The 17,786-nt window shown below is 37.4% G+C and overlaps 1 protein-coding gene across 1 annotated transcript; it reads right to left on the bottom strand.

Annotated features, from left to right (window-relative positions):
• Positions 1-659: 659 nt before the first annotated feature.
• On the bottom strand, positions 660-17,421 carry LOC104594936 (clathrin heavy chain 2). The gene is made up of 30 exons (XM_010255494.3): positions 17,222-17,421; positions 16,466-16,670; positions 14,282-14,370; positions 14,083-14,161; positions 13,794-13,921; positions 12,540-12,638; positions 12,337-12,445; positions 11,892-11,971; positions 11,579-11,806; positions 11,413-11,478; positions 10,805-10,921; positions 8,373-8,570; positions 8,067-8,183; positions 7,792-7,851; positions 7,327-7,413; positions 7,059-7,142; positions 6,837-6,971; positions 6,691-6,753; positions 6,503-6,607; positions 6,308-6,420; positions 5,973-6,225; positions 5,711-5,847; positions 5,354-5,632; positions 4,263-5,265; positions 3,487-3,972; positions 3,179-3,349; positions 2,869-3,054; positions 1,960-2,082; positions 1,728-1,838; positions 660-1,280 (listed from the first exon to the last, which is right to left on the bottom strand). The coding sequence occupies exons 1-30, from the start codon at positions 17,264-17,266 to the stop codon at positions 1,134-1,136; spliced, it is 5,103 nt and encodes a 1,700-aa protein (XP_010253796.1). The 5' UTR covers positions 17,267-17,421; the 3' UTR covers positions 660-1,133.
• Between the last annotated feature and the right edge of the window lie 365 nt (positions 17,422-17,786).

Raw genomic sequence — 17,786 nt, 5'->3', positions numbered from 1 at the left:
TTCCAAGCTGAGCCTAAATTTAAGTACATAATGATAATGTTATGTCATGCTATATTTGTATGATAATAAGGTATCCTTGACAAACCCTCCAAACCCAAATATTAATAAAACAATAAAATATTTTGAAGGGAAAACCTCATTGAAACCCACTTCAGAAATTTTAACTCCACGGTCTAACAACACCCCCGGCTAAATACGAATACCCCCTTAAATTGGCAACAAATTCCCCCCATCACAATTCCCCAACTATACAAAAGGCGAGTACTAGCCTGTAGGAGCACTGCGCATTCCATATGACAGCCACCTTTGTATTGGCATGCATGCAGCAGCCACTATGACCCCAGGTCCCATTTTATAACCTCAGCAACCATGAAACAAGAGGGGTGGAGCATTTCTATGGTTTATAGAATGAGCAGTGCTCGTACACGCTAGGAATAACCCTTTTGGAAATCCTTGCTATACATTTTTATAAGAATGCATATTTCATGTTTCTCTGTCTTTGAATAATTTGTTAGGCATAACATCTAATACGGTTTGTGAGCATGCCAAAAAACCACAAAACCGCAAATAATTCTCGTATCATCTGGCCTATTTGATTGGTGTAAGCAAATGAACAAGAAAAAAGGCATCATGCCAAGAGCGGAAAAAAGCCCAAAACAAGGGGAAGAAGTAATCAATTACATCTCTAAAATTGAAGAACGAACAAAAATATCTAAAACAACAAAGACCATCGACCTATACACGTGGCAAACAAGCCACCACCATGCCTACAACATTCGCCAATGTCAGATTACATCGACTGCACAACATCGACTGCACAACATTTTCCCGGCGCCACAAAACACAGTTCGACAGGCAGAAAATGCTCAGCTCGGCCTCAACGGCAGCAAAAAATAAGCCTCTGCTACCAAAAGAATATTTGAGAAATATTTTTTTTTTTGAACCACACCCTACAACAAAAATAAACACGACAAAAGAGCTTATTCGGGACCTGAGACCTTCACATTCCCCCCACATGAAACGAAAAGAATTCCATCCGCCCCAAGTGCAATTGGATATATCCTAGAGACCGCAAACTTCCCCTTTGCTCGTTGTGACTACTAACTCTATTCCTTACTCGTTGCCACTCTCGATCAGTAGGTGCCCAATGGGGGCATGCCAAAAGCTGGCATTGGAGGCATACCCATCCCACCCATTGGTGGTGGTGGTGCAAAACCTCCACCCATCCCTGGCATTGGTGGTGCAGGCAAAGCAAGAGGCAGCAACTGGGCATACATATTCTGCAACCAAAACGCATAAACAACATTTTAAACATTACTTCTTCACTTCATTAAATCTCCAATAGCTTAGAAAATTATCCAACAAAAAAGAAACAGCGCCAGCGGACACCTGCCTTCCCCTCCTTGGCAGCAGGACTAAAACTTTACTGTCCACTTTATATGCATGGCCAAAAATGACCTCATAATGAATCAGACAGTAAACATTTCCCCACCCAAAGGTAGGAGAAATTAATGAAATTGACAATCTAAAAATAACTATTTCTGACTTGAGATACACAGTATCTCAACAACACAGTATTTCTGACTTGAGATACACCGTGTCCCAGAATAATCCACAACCTGGAATTGTGCAAGCGCCGACAGGTAAACTATTCCTTTCAGAAAAGCTCCCCACATGTAAAATAAGAGAAGCAATAAAAATATGATAAAAGGGTTCTCATGGCCAACCTGCTGTGCAACCATTTCCTTCTCCTCCTTCTCCTTGGTCTTCACTTCACTAAGAGCTTCAAGTTTGTCCTTGATAAGTTCGTCAACTTTGCCTGTGTACTCACGGATGAACTGCAAATACAGTGTGACAGAAAGGCAGAAAGGCAGAAAGGTGAGAAATACATTTGTAGAAGTTCTAACATAAAATTCAAGAATGATGGGAGATAACAGATGGTAGTAACAAAGAGATCACCTGCAATAGATACGGGAAAGCAAAGTCGATCATATTATTCATCCAGGCAAGTTCTAGCGCAACATCTGGCCGGATCAATTCGTAACAAACAAATAGGCAAGAAGCAAAGCATTCTTTCTTTCCCTGAACATACAGTATAAACAAAAAATTATCATCTTCAAGTTCACTAAACCCAACGGAAGGCATATCGGGCACTTACAAGGCAGGTGCACTCAAGCAAATGGGTGAAACAATGGTTTATTTGTCCGAAATTCTTAAATCTCTATCGAGGCTATGGAAAAGTTTTATAAAAAAAAGATTCATAAATGATCTGTTGCCTAAAAAGGATTTGTAGAAAACCTAAAACAGTCTCCAGATAAATGATATTACTGAAAGTAGTTACAGTTCATTCATATCCCTCTGCTGGAAAACTGCCCTCACCAAACGCACATGGATTAGCTGTCAATCCAAATGTCTTAAAGATGGGAACTGACTGAAATTTGGATTGCCCATGAATTCATAGCCCTATTGCACTTCAGCACCATAGACCCCAGAAAATTCTTTTCCTTTTAAGTTTTAACCAGGTTTTGATTTTTTTTAGTTCCAGCAATCCTTAAAAAAAAAGGATGCATTTCCTATTCATGTCATAAGTGGTATTAGCGGTCGCATGGCAAACTTTTAAGATTGTGTTGCAAATATGTGGAGACCTTCCAGCATGCCATCTGACGTGTGTAAAAGATTCACAAGCTGTGTTGGATATCCTTGCTTGATGACTATAGAAAAAGCATCTCTTAAAAAATATAATATTTTTTTAACATAAATATCATAACAAAATAGATATCTAAACACAAAATGCAAACAAAAAATGTGAAGGTAGAATAAGACGATGAAAACAAGAACAGTCGGGTAAAAGATGAGAGGCTCAAATACCTGCTCAATGAAATAAACAAGCAACTCCTCTGAAAGTTCGCGATCGCCAGACTGTGAACATGTTTCCATGGCATCTTTATAAAGGTTGTCTTTCTTTGACAATGCAATGGACTGCTTCCATCTACCTGCCTTTTTATAGATATAAGCCGCAATACGCCTCATCTCAAGAAGCTCATGTTTCTCAACCTGTTCAGACACATTGCAATGTAAGAAAAAGCATAGATTTTGTAACGAGTTTGCTTTTTTTTTTCTTTTTTTCAGGGGGAGGAAGTACAAGTTTGGGAAACAAGGAGATCAAAATTATGCTGACCTTCTGGGCAAGGCCTATCTGATCAAAGTTATCATGCATATCAATTGATTCTCGCAGTCTATCATAATCCTCCTCCTCAACATAGATCTCATTCAAAGCTTCATTGACTGCAGCAACATTGTTGCTCTGAACTGCAACCATGTAAGGCTTCACCAGGTGCAGGTGACCTGCCTGAAACTCGCAAGAAGACATCCAAAACCAGGACAAGATTGAATCAGTATAATTTATTCCAACCTTCATATACATTTTGAACCTCATTGAGGAGACAAATGTTGATAATAGCATAAAATTCATAAATAAAACCATACCTTCCGCATTATGTCTACTACACGTGTATGGTCCACACGAAGGGCAAGAACATTAAGAAGATCATTAATAAGATCAGGATGTTCCTGCAAGTAGAAGTGCACGGCCTTATAGTAGAGCTCCACATTTGCAACCTTGACTGCAACATCTTTGAATTGCATGTGGTCCCATGCCTCTGGAGAATGGTTCATGATGGTAGTTGCAGCATTGTCAAACTCATCATATTGTATATACAGATAGGTGAGTTCTTTCCAATGCTGTTGTTCATCACAAGCTCGTATAAGCTTAGGAATGTTGAGACGGGTTGAGAACAATTTGATGTGTTCCATAAGCTTTTCAGGACGGTATCTGGCATATAGAACTCCCAACTCAGTGAAGATGCCCATATGTGCACGCTCCAATCCTAGACCACTTTCCATGAGAGAGATTAACTCATTGAAACATCCTCTGCTCTGGTAATAATCACTGACCTCCTCCAAGTCATCCACCTAGAACGGCCAACAACATATTGTGATATTAATGTGTATTAATGCCAATCATTATCAAATTCAAAATTTGAGAAAGAAGAAAATGCTAGGGTTGGACAGACAAACAATGATTTGTGGAACCTTTCCACATGTCGAAACAGGAAAGTCATGGATAATGGACAAATCTCTGTTCACTTTGGCCTCTATATTCTAGAGATCCACATAACCCAGGGCCACAACTAAAGAATACACTAAAAACAGACCGTCAAAGTAAGCAACTAGACATCAAAGAAAATGTCTAAAAATGTCACCTGAATAATGATGTTGAGCCCACATATTTGTGCCAAGCGGAACTCCTCAGCATCAACACAAGCAAAGCATACTTCTTTCCATGTCTTTGAGCTGTTTGCCTTCCTAGCTGCATCAACTGCACCTTGGAACTGCCTCAGCTTCACTAGTGTGATAGCCAGCTTGGCCCAGTTAGAAATAAATGCAAAAATAATCTTTGCAGCCTCATACAGGGCTTCATCATACAAGCGATCACCAACATTTTGGAGATTAGCAACATTTGGCATAAGGATAAATTCCTCAATTTCACCCAGCCTATCAATCTTGGCATAAGCATAAATAAGTTCACTGTCCACCTTGGGCTCCTTGGACTTTTGTCTCACCATCAAAAGATACCTCACCAAGTCATGATATACATTGGCATCCTCAGCAGCCTTGATGACATCTAAAAATTGAGTTGCATCATCTGCACGGATAAATGATTCAATTGCATCACTCACTAGCCCTTCCCTAAGTTGGGCCTTGGCCACCTGGCTCCAAACAGCATCTTCTTCAACACGGAATGCAAACTCCACAGCCCGTTCAATGCTTTGAATATTATCCAAAAGGACATTCACAGCTTGAACATTCAAGTTGAACTTCTTGAAGATGGCAAATGCTTCTTCATACAATTGTGCTTCCACAGCCACCTCCCCAACTGCTGGTCCATCAAAGTTGTCTAACCGATTAATGTAATCCATTACTCTTGATGCATCTGCTTTAATAGCTGTCAGGATCAACAGATTCTGCAAATTGAAATTTCCACTGAAGGCAGAGTTCTGGAGCACAATTTTTTCAAGAAGCTCAATTAACTCGTGTGGGAGATCAGCAGTCATGAAAGCTTTAACAGCTGCAGAAACTTGCTCAGGGCTCTTGCTTTCAGGCAGGGCAGTTGATACAACTTGGTCAATAAGCTGTCTTCTGTACACATTATCAGGGTTGAGAACTTTCTCCCAGAGGTCAGAGTCCATCCTCTCAACCACATATCTGAAAGAAAAGAATAAGTAAATAAACTTTGAACATTAAAATACCCCTGGATGCAATAACCATAAAAACTAGACAACAGTATACAAACCTGGCTTGTAACTTGAACAAGGAATTCTTATTTGTGACATTGATAAGTTCATCATCACACTGTCCTCTGCGGTAAGCAACCACCGCCAGGGTAGGATCTCGTTTCTCACAATATTTACCCACAACACGTGAATCATAGTATGGGTTAGTAGTGAGGAAATGCTCCGGATTATTGTTGCTGTCTATGATGATTTTACCAAGAGCATTATGAACATGTACATCCTGGCTTCCCTCACTCACAAGATGCTCCAGGAACTGAGTAAGCAAGCGAAGACGATTCCTACAAGGAACAAACAAATTATGAGACCAAGTGAGCAAAATAGGATAGAGATGGAGATAGAGAAGGGATCAATCACACCTTTTCTCACATTCCTCAACAAGAGGCTCTACTGGAAGTAGAGAGCGGACAGAAAGAATAAGACCTTTAATGAAATCTTCAGGGCACTCATCATCAAGCAGCTGACCTACAACTAGAGGAGCATTCGCAGGATTGACCTAGAAAGGAGATAAAAGACCTTAGTTGATTTTCCCTCTGCATCTCAGAAAATAACCAAACTTGACTAGGCATATAGCATAGTTCAAGCATCCTTACAAATCAAACTCCTTGAACAAACTCTTACCTTTTGAACATAACCTTCAATGTATCGAAGCATGTTGTTTGAGTAGAGATAGTGCGTAAGATCTGGAACAAAACCAAAACGATCACAGACATTTATTAAGGGCCGTGCATCTGGAAGCTTTGCTTCCATTAGAAAATTCTTCGTCTTCTCAGCATCATAGAAGTTTGACTCTCTAGTGACACGCTCAACCTCTTTTATTTGTCCAGTTTTAGCAGCTGCCTCGATGTACTTGAAATGAATATCAGGATCCTCACTGGCCAAGTTACCCAAGATAAGCAAAAAAGTCTGCTGCATAAACCTAATAAGGGACAGTATTTTTATTCCACAGTGCATACCTAGAACTGAAATGTGATCCCAGGAAAAAGTATAACCCTTCATATGACTTAAACTGTTCAAAGAGTTTTATGCAAGAATCAATTCCCAACTGCTCACAATATTCCTTGGCGGTCTGCAGAAAACATACAAGTTAGCCTCAACTCAAGAACGGGAGTGATAAAAAAAAAAAAAATCAACAACAAAATGAAAATTACCTGCACAATTATTTGCAGGTTCCCTCTAAGATTAACTAACAAAAGATCCTTCATGCACTCCAGTGCCCACTCTCTGGAAAGAGTCCCAAAAAACTCTACAAGTGACTGGAATACCACAAATAATTAGTATCAATTATACACTCTTCCCTTAAATGAAAATATAAAATGTTGAAGTATAGCACACAAACCTGTGGTTCAATGGCATGCGTATTCACAATGACACGTTTAATATCTGGCAATTCGGTATAATGCTGCATCAAATACACCAGATTTATTTCAAGGAACTGTTTAAGTCCTCTGTAATATATAAATCCCTTATGAGAATATATTTTACCTGAAGGGCACGCATATATAAACCAGCTTTCTCACAGAGTTGGGCAATTCGGGGACGATCATAGTGGCCGAACATTCCATTGGCTAAGATAGCATCTGCTACATTCGGGAAAGTCACTAGATTGATTTCCAAGACCTGGAACCAGCATTATGGGGGCCGAATACATGAGTACAAAAAAAAGGATGAATATAAACTATGAGCTTCAATGGGTAAATGGATAACCTTTGTCTGAAGGTATGCATGTTCTGGCAGATTTGGTTTCAGAACATCTAGCAGAAAAGCCGTTGCCTCCCGGATCATATTCCTCTGGAGTAAAGAATATCGTGTAAGACAATTATAAGAAAAAACGAATGGAGAAACAACAAAAATTGAGATGAACAGAGCAAACTTGCAGCTTGAATACACTTTGGATGGTTAAATGAATATAGCTGCATTTTACAGTGAAACTATAAAAAAAAAAAACCAAAGAAGGAAAATACAAAAGATAAACCTGAAGAAAGAGATCAGTAATAGTGTTGTAGTCAACTGGACAACCGCCCTCCATTTGCGACATCATAAGTGCAAAATTAACAGCTCCCTGCCATCCAGAGCTAAATTTTAGCTATTCTCTGAGAAATAGGTTTCAAGAGGCATTAATATTAGTATTAATTAACACATTCTGCATGTGGCTCAAAATACACCATTTCCAAAGGTTAAACTCTTCTATGCATTGTGTTTGTACAAATGGAAAAGGGGCTTCTGTACAAGGGGAACCAAAAGAAGGAAAAAGATCCTTGGAAGTTCTTTTCAATGTGGGAAAAAGAAATTCCTATTTTTGGATTGATAAGCACAGCATTCCTTTTACTGAAAAAGAATGATTAAAATTTAAACCCTTGAGCTCTACACCAGTATATCCATAACATAAATCGAAACTCTTTAACAGTCCTGCAAGAAGAGAAATGAACAAAAGTAATACCTGTGGATCAGATCGCAAAATTGTTTGCAGAAGGAATAGATAGTCAGGTGTGTACCCAACCTGTATTAGTGCAGCAATCAAGTCTGGGTCAGAGACTTAGAATCACAATTCAATAATATAAAAAAGAAATCAAAATAATGATAAAATAATAAAAAATATGACAACAAAGAAAAAACAACTGTTTGTTAAGTGTAGCTTCTTTAACTACAAATACAAAAAACATGTTCACAAGAGATGTAGGATAGTTACCAGCATACAAAGCATACAACAATTACCTGCTTTGAGTATATGAGAATCTTGTCAAATTCTCTTCGTTCAGCAAAAGCTGCAACAACCTTTGGAGTAGCCCTAGCCTTAATGTATATTTTCAGAGCAAGATCATTATCAACAGTCTACAATAGAAACATACAAACATGATATGAGATAGGTGACAGGAATCATCAACTCATATTAAAAGGAAAGACCCATAAACTGGACTAATAGAAATAAGATCCCATTTCAAACATAAATGCTGAATGCAGTCTCATAAATTTCTTGCATAAGTAGTGTACCAAAGTACAATCTCAAATCCCAAATCAAACCTTCACAAGATCTCCAAGCTCTTCACTGCATTCAAGCTTGTCTTCAGCCAACCAATTCTCCAGAAGGTTCTTTTTGTTCTGATTCACAACAAGGCGTGATAATTCCAGTGACTCAAATGCATTAAGCTTTCCCTTGGTTAACAGTGTTCCAAAATACTGCAACAAAGGTGGTGTTTGCCCAGCTTGAACAGGAACACTCTACAAAACGCAAGTACCACAAGTTGAAATAGAGTTAAAACCTTATTCACAATTCTAAGACACTCAAGAATACAGAGAATAAAAGCAATCTCTTTCGTCAAAATATATACACAATATCCAATAAAGCAAATGAGAAGTCCTGGTACAAATGAAGCATATCTAGAAGATTGAATCCAGTCGGAAGCAGAAGAAATTACTAGCAGCAAGGAATGTATAACCCCAAAAAAGACGAAGAAAAACAGCAATGTTTCATTTTATTGAGGAATGATATCCTACCCAAAAAAAAACATATAGTTGGATAAGGATTAACAAAACATAAAAGAAGGCACATGCTTAAGGTTGAACCTAGTCTGAAACAGAAACATTTTTGTTGTAGAATAGAAACAATTGCTAGCAATGAGGTCAATATAACCAAAACAAAGGATGAACATAAATAGTAGTTTCTTGTTTTTTAACAATAAAAGCATTATATTTTCTAATAGATTTTTTATTACTATTGTATCCTGGACGCCAAATGAAAAATAGATAGACCTATGTTACCCAGTTACAACAATAACAGGGCTTGTTATGGTATTGCATATGCAATTTACAATAAAAGTTGAAATATCCAACATGATATAGCACCCTTGTACAGGTATCGGAATAGACATATAAAAAACAGATATTCAAAGTGGCACTTTTTTTTTGGACAAGAAAGGTAGGACAAAGAAGACAATCTCATCAGAGTGAAGGCTTCTTTATCTTACACTGCATCTAAATGCATGGAAGTGCAAATGGCTGTGCAAAATTCAAGTTCACTTTTGCTTCAGGTTTGAATTTGTTTTGTTGGTTTCATGAGTACAACGAAAGTAAAGTGAAGTGGTCCCCAATTTGTATAAAAGAGAATGAAAGTGGAAAATTGTTTGTTCAGGATCCAGAGGAGTAAAATAGGGAGTAAAATGATGTCCTCTACACTTTATATGAGAGGATGCTAAGGTAGAGAGAAGGTGGTGCAAATTTCACATAAGTTTTTGGGACACAATTTGCACCATCTATGAGTGCAGTAAGACAACAGTACAAATTTTGCATCAGGTAAGAGAGCAAATAACAGTTACAAACATATACATATCTGATATCTGAACTGGGTGCAAATTTTCTATCTGGTTCAGATTTGCACTTTAAACAAACAGAGCTGAAGAAAATATAATGAGAATCAGCAAACCCATCTCAATATCTGAACCACATGCATGGCCTACGTGGACTCGGTAAATAACTTGTTTATTTCTTTGCTTCTATTGTTTATATTCAGTTGTCTATTCCAAAGGATACAGACAAGCTTCCTGGGTGTTGGCACAGCACCTTGTCAAGCAAAAGAAGGAAGACCATGTGGAGGCATCTTTCAGTACAGAACCACTCTTTATAATAGGACATCATTTTGGTATGACCAAGTTCTTCACTAAAATTTCTATGATGGAGATATTAAGAAGCATAATAGTTTGACAGTGAGAAACAGATTTGAGATCTATTATACCATATTACATTTATCTGTGCCCCTCCCCACCCCCGACAAAAAAAGGATCACCATCGAATCGAGCCTTTACATTTGATCACTTTAGATTCTGGAGGTCTGATGGGAATTGGAGGTGCTTTTAGAGACTGTGAAAGTAACAATGTAACATGTTAAGTGCTTATGAACCCTACCTGGAAGAACAACTTCACCAAATCCATGGTCCTTGCACATTTTTTAGCCTAATGCATTTTTCCCTTTTCAGTTATGAGAGATTTATCATACAGGGGAATCCTCTTCAAGATAATGATTGCATAGTCCCTTGAATGCCTATGGTACACATTGCACGATATCAGAAAGGTTCCATCATTGTGGTCTAGATTGAGCATATGAATACAAAGTCAAGTAGTGAACTTAGTAGGCACTATTGCAGTGAGTACTATCACTAGGTTAGAAATGGTTTTTTAATAGATAGGTTGGAAATGGTTGGCTTGTTTATTTGATGTAATGTTGTCCCTTGGAGTGTTCTTGATACCTTGCTCTATTTTCTCAGTTTGCCTCATGTTTCAGGCATGCTTCTCTTTTGCATCTTTTTTCTACAATAGAACTCCTCTGCCTTCTCTCTCCTTATCTATATGCCTCTTTCTACGAGTGTGTATACAAATATAATTGAAAAAGCAGACATGCCAAACAATAAACTTAAAGAAGTTTCACAAACAAAGAGAGGAGTATCATGTAAATGTAATACCTGAAATTTTGCAACAGTGTCAGGAGTACGAAGAATTCCCTGTGGTGACTCAGCAGCAAGCTCTGCAGCCTCCTTATATTTTGTCTGAGCAAACAATTCTTGGAATCGCTGGACAACCTGAGAAAGAAAAGATGGTCAATAACAAGCTTTTGACATGGAACCAAAGACCCTAGTATATAAACCATTTAATAGTAAGACAAAAAGCACTTCAAAATTACAGATAAAACAGAAGTACCAAATGGCATCATGTTAATTTTTTGGAAGCATATTACAGAAAAATGGTAAATCAATGGAGAAAGGCCTAAAAATTTTTTACTGAGAATCATACTATGATTATCCCTCTCATTCCCCACCCTCACCCCTCCTTCCATGTAAAGGTGACGACATGACTGGCCAACTCTAACCATCAAGTCCTAAATTATACCATGCTACATCCCATTGGTGGATCCAACCGAATTCTTGATCATATAAGAAATTGGATCTGGCACACAACAACATCAGGCATCATATTGAAGACTCGTTGCCTGCCTGCTTGGACTTTTCAGAAATCAGTCACAGTCGTGAATCTTGGTTATGTGGATACAAAAAGAGAATGTGTTGCCACTTACCAAATTCTCTGCCCCGGGAAGATTTCCTCTTTTGGCAAGATTAACAGCAAGCTCCAGATTGTTCAACTGTAAGTCACAAGACAGCATTTGATGATTGCTTCAGCCAAAGAAAAAAGGGAATTACATGATTTCTTTAGTAGCACAATTTGGAAGCTCATAAACATACTTGACCACTGACAAAAGGAATAATCGTTGCTTCATTTACAGTAGCCAGTAAAACCTGCCCTCGCCGATTTATAGCATAGAATCCTCCTACTGATGACGCTTCAGTTGTCAAAAATATAGGATCTGGACTAATGCGGTTTCTATAAACAGCAGTTGCTGTTTCCAAGTCATATACAAATAAAAGTCCAAGCTTTGTAATCACATATATCAAACTATACTTGTGAGATATCTGTAAAATAAGAAGTCAACGATTAAAATGCCAGTGCCACATTTCACCAAGAACCAACACAATAATTAATTGGCTAAAGATGTACCTGCATTGCCACGGGGAAGTCATCAGCAAAATCTGGGGGGAAGAAAAGGTCTGCCTGTTTCTTTGAAAAAGATGGCTTGCCTGCTAACAAGAATTGCACATCAGCAGTGCAAAGAACAAAAGCTATAAAGAAAAACAGGTTAAGATATTTTGAACAGGAAAGTATGATATCACAGATGATGCGGAAAACACATTATTTCCCAAGTCCATACATGAACTTGAGTATATGCAGAGCAAAAAGGAAATAGAGAACCAATATATATGTTTTTTACAAACATTTTTATAATATGGAAAGTTAATCAAATGTATTTTGTTACTTCAGGAAGCACTGAGAGAAGATCCAGATCAAAAACGCATGAATAAAAGTAAATGCTAAGCATTGGTTTAATTAGTTCAGTCTCAAGTGTTATAAAAAGGGAGACAAATGCCAAGGAAGAAAAAAGGACCTGGCTGAGCACCAAGTTCAATCACATGCATCTTTGATGTAATCTGACCAGCATTTGTAGTCTTTGAAGCAAAACAAATAAGAGTAGAAGGGTTTTCATTTCCAGGAACCTGTAACAAAAACAAGTATGACGCCTCAATACTACTGAGTGTATATATTTAAACAATCACAGCTCTTTGATGGAATATAGGGAAAGGCTTGCACCTTAAATGATGCAAATGATGCAGCATGTGCTTCAAGAGCTTGACTGCGTTGCTGATCTACAGAGAAAAGCTGCATGTTTCCTTTGACCAGCTGGGGCCTCTGCAATCAAGATTAGCAAGAAGAAGTAGAATTAGATTTCTAGAAGTACTCAAATAGCAAAAAAGGAGCATAGTTAGGCAAAAAATAAAAAAGGAAAAAAATAGTACTAGCATCTTGTGAAACTATGCAATTACCAGTAATAGATCATAAAAAGGGGTATAATTAGGGAAAATAAAGAGCAAACTCAACAGTTGTAATTAAACATATTTTATACTCAAAGTAAGTGGATGTTTGTTAACATCTGAAGTGGCTGAACTGAATGACTTGTTGTTTTGTCTTTTAGTGATTAAGTCATTTAGAAGGTTGAGAGCCCCTTAATGGCTGAAGTTGAGTTGAGTTGATTATTATACCATTTATCATTTAATTATACTACCCACTACAAGTCAAAGTAATAAATCATTCAAATTGACCACTTCGGCCATTATCAAATGCCACTAAGATCAGTTTGTGGTACACATAAGATAACTAACAATTTCAATTAAAATTCTACTCACGCAACTACACATCAGTACAATGACACTTCAAGCTTTATAACTGGCATGGTATACCACAATTATGGAATCAGGATTACTAGCTATGGTTTTCACAAAGGAGACCTCTCAGGCCAAAATTCAACTCAAGCAGGAAATATTAAAGGGGAGTTCCATATATTAAATAGGTGCTACCATCATTGACAGCTGGACCTTTGACCAGCATAATTTTCAACACATGCCACAGGTTCCAGCATCAAATGTAGTCTTGATCCTTTATATATTACCTTAACAGCAAAGATATCGGAATTTTTGGCTGAAAAATACTTTGTTCACAGTCACAAAAGCTCAGGTGTAACACCCTCAAGGTAATGATAATATGGCATAAAACTGTTATTCCAAATTCCCTATTTTCCAACTTGTTCAACATATGCATCTCTTACATTCCTGTTCACCAACTTGAGCATAAGTATGCATATGCATAATTTATTATAAAATTGTGGCATGATAGTGACTATTCTCTTGAAAGATCCAGGTCTTGAAACCAAAAAGGAACAATATAGGATTAGAGATGCAATTAGAGCTATCTTTTTTAACACAATTCAGCCTGCAAATAGCAGATTCATAGAGGCCTTGGTAATACAGCAAAACATGATGACACAGGGCATATAAAAAAAACAGATACCTCAGGTGATCCAGGAGCAATCCCAATCAAAACCAACCACTTCTCTGAGGGATCACACCGGTAATTAATTATTTGGTTATTTGCCAAATTAGCAGTCCTCTCAAACATCTTTACAGGCTCCGAATCACCTATACAAGTAATATAGTTAGGCACAATAAAGCAAACAACCCAACCATGGACAGCATTACATGAAAACTAAAATATTTCATCAAACATGATAATTGGAGAAAAGAAAGAAATACAGTAGATGCAGATAGAACTGCAATGAAGAAGAAAAAAGGTGGCTCACCTTCAATAGACCAATGATATACTGAGGTCTGTGTGACAAGGCCCAACACTTTGGGGGTAATCCACTTCCAAAAGACAACCTAAACAAACAAAAAGGTTGGAAGTGTTGAAGACCTGAATGAGATCATTCACCTCAAAACAAGATAAAACTTCAGAAACAGCTCCTGTATCAGTACAGAGTGAAGAGGTCCAGTGTTCACCTGCTCAGGCATCTGATGTGATTTCATTTTTGCTTTCATTTCAATATTGAATATCTGTAAGTGATCCTGAGTAGTTCCAGGAAGTTGAGCTTCAAATAGAATGTCAACTCATCAGCCAGATAGAAGATAAAACAGTAAGAAGCACCCATAATGTGTACACAAATTAATGGAATCAGTAAGGAGTATGTTGCCATTAAGAATGCAGATTATATTCTTTTTCTTTTTTCGCCTTTTTCCTAGAATTTTTTAGGACACTTTGTTCATGATTTTTTTTATCAGCAACTCAAAGAATTTTATTAAAATTTAAAAAGAAGAGAGTACAACAAGAAGTCGTTAGAAATAACACCCTTTACAACAAAGAGCCCCACCACCCAATTAACATTGAGCCCAAAACAAATAATGTATATTAACTCCTTGTTTAGTTAACCCATCCGCCAATCCATTGGCAGACCTTCTAACCATCTTAACTAAATTTGCACTAGTCTTGACAGCAACTTGACACTTTGTTCATGAATATCCACACTGAGAATGTGACATAAGCATCAAAAGTTCATGAATCAAAAAGAGAAATTGAACATGGACATTTAAAGCATTCTATGACATCAGATTAATGGTTATTCATGTCCAGCCTTTTGTCCTTTTATACACAAAACAAGTATCCACAAGCAGAACAAATGTAGGAAGTGACCAAGACCTACATGATAAATTCAGAAAAAAATGGGATTTTTTTATAAGCGGAAAAAAGGAAAATGTTGTAACAGTTCATACAGATCAAGTTACTGATCTAATTTGGGAGTGAAGGTCACATATCAAGGAGTGCCAACAGTCAACAATTCCAATAAGTGCACCACAGACATATCAAGTCCAAAATACATCAACTGACATCGTCTTGAAAAGGGAAGGTCTTAAAGTAGATGAAAAATATATTTGAATTCCAGAATCCAGACACTATAAGGATGGGCGAAGTGAGAAAGGAAATGCTGGAAAATGCACTATTATTGACATCAGAAACACAAGTCACTGAGAAAGTTATGATGCCAAAATTGAATTTTCATTCATATAAAAAAAGCTATGATGCCAAAAGAAAGTTTTGAATTTTATAGTAATTTTCAAAATTCCGAAGTTCAGTTACAATATTCAGAAATATAAGTATTACAGAATTTGGATATGGGATTACATGGAAACAAAAATGGAGTAGGAAAAAGATACAATAGATAGGATAAGGGAAGAATATACAATTAGTGCTTCATCTTCTGTATTTTTTCTTCACCTAGAATATTCAGAAAGATAAATATTATAAAATTCGAATGTAGTAGGAGATTTACGTAGGAATGAAAATGAAGTAGGAAAAGGCTAGAATGGATAGGATAAGAGAAGAATATACAACTAGTGTTTCCTCTTCTTTATTTTTTGATCCAGAATTTGGACAAGAACAAGAAACAAGGAGGTTTTTTTCAAGATTTAGGTTTGAACAAGCTGGAATCAGTGATTTGGAACCACAAGTTAAAACTCCAGCCAGGACTAGCAAGTAAGGTGATCATCTGAATAAATCATGTAAGCCAGAAAATACAACAATACCGTGTAAAATAGAGAAACATTATACACCTTCCATTTAAAATTAAACAGGGAGAAATTATACACCTTAATCAAAATTTAACATACATCCTTGCATGCTTATTACCATCTGCAAGACCGCAACCTAGTTTATCCTATAAGAACATATCTCGAGGAAAGTAGTATAAGAATATGCATTGATAGGAAATATCACATTGTTAACTTTAATAACATAAAATGTGTAATTAGAATGCTGATCAATATTTTGTGAGTGGTTTGACAGATATTAAAAGGACCGTGACTATTAATTTAATACTGTGCTAGTAATTCACTGACGTTGCATAGTACAACTTCAAGAGTAAAAGGAAACCAATTGATTCATCTTCTAGTTTATCCAATAATTGGAGACAACAGAACACTGGCAAATAACAAATGGCCAATAACTCCCAAACTTCACATCAAAGCATCTCAAAATTATGAAGAAAGAAACTGACATCATAAACAGAGAACCTATTTGTTCATCGCTTAATAGCATTCTTAGTTATTTCATCTTCCGTCAAATGCAAGAATGCAAAACCAGAAGTTGACAATTCGTATCAACAGGAACTCAATGAAGTAAATATATCTTACCTTTGAGAGCAAGAATTCTTGTATTTGGGTTCATCAAAGCAGAATCCGCAGTAATGGGCCTTCTCAACGGCTGATTAGGCATGTTCATGTCTACGATAACAACACTATTCTGAGGGGATGTCTCCCGAACACATATGTACTTGTCTGATTCCATTGTGACATGTGTGAAGGTGATGAATTGCGGATTGATTCCTATACTTGGCAACTGTAAGAGAAGCAGAATAAGCAAGAGGTATTAGAACAATACACTTCACCCTCCCGGATCAGAACTTCAATCCAAAAAAAAAAAAAAATAGAAGAAGATCGTGCGCCACCGAACTTCTGGTATCCAGAGTAATGGGAGAGGCGAAATTTTCAAATGTGACCAGAAAGATCAAGCACTCGAGGACGACATAATTATCTGTCCGATAGATCTGAACAGATCCGGGATCTACCTGAGCTATGAATAGCAAATCCACCATACGTATTCCTATAAGTCTATTTCAAGTGAAACTACAGCCAACAAGCTCTCTAGGAAATTGATTACAAACCTTTTCAATTGAGAGGGACAAATATGACCTAAATTCATCAATGCCAGCAGTAACAAACAGAAGAAGACCAAAATCGGAAATAAACATGGGAACGTTCAGAACGACCAAAACCACATCAAATCAATCCAAAAGTCTACCCTTATAACGGATTCAGCGTAAATTCTAGAACAACCACTTAATCTAGACAGGAAACTCTTGAGAGATGAAGAAATGAAACAGAACTAACCGTCAAGGCCTCTTTCATGGTGATCGGAGCACTTGCCGCAGCCATGGTGCCCAGATCGACGCTTCAAAACCCAAAATCTGATTTGCGAAAAAGGATTGAAACCCTCGACCGAGGGTTCAAAACCAGGGTTTCTACACCGAAGGAACTGCAAACCGCTGGGAGACTGATCCCTGTGAGATCCGGAGCGAGAAAACCTTTCCAGCTCTCCAAGCCAGAGAGAGAGAGAGAGAGAGAGAGAGAGAGAGAGACGGATCTGAAGAAAATATAAGCGAGAGACTGCGAGAACTTCTTTTTCTTCTCTCCTTTGTAAGGAGATTAAATTATATTTAAGTGCGGTGTTATATGGAATTCCAACAATTGACGAGCTACATCAAGGATATAACAGGTGGGGAAAATGTAAATAATTAACGGGAAGAACAAAAGCGTAATGGACCGACGTGCTAAAATGTGCCCCATGCGTCGTGCGCATGCTTTAGAGTTTATTACAAAGATGATATGGTTGGATACACAATAGGGGTTTTTCCGCTGCGGTTTGGTTTGGTTTAGAGAAAATCCCACCAAATCA

The sequence above is a fragment of the Nelumbo nucifera genome, chromosome 2 (genome assembly GCF_055504915.1).
Source record: "Nelumbo nucifera cultivar China Antique chromosome 2, China Antique-T2T, whole genome shotgun sequence".
In the NCBI taxonomy this organism is placed as follows: Eukaryota; Viridiplantae; Streptophyta; class Magnoliopsida; order Proteales; family Nelumbonaceae; genus Nelumbo; species Nelumbo nucifera.
Note: the sequence above shows the minus strand (reverse complement) of the source record. Positions and strands in the feature narration are given on the sequence as shown.

Bases quoted from the DNA above. Each gene is read 5' to 3' on its own strand.
- LOC104594936 (XM_010255494.3), bottom strand. From the start codon at position 17,266: ATGGCTGCGGCAAGTGCTCCGATCACCATGAAAGAGGCCTTGACG. The intron at 8,184-8,372 runs GTTTGATTTGGG...TTTCTATTGTAG, and splicing joins AGCTTGGAGATCTTGTGAAG to ACTGTTGATAATGATCTTGC. The intron at 6,226-6,307 runs GTATGCACTGTG...TAACTTGGCCAG, and splicing joins GGATCACATTTCAGTTCTAG to TGAGGATCCTGATATTCATT.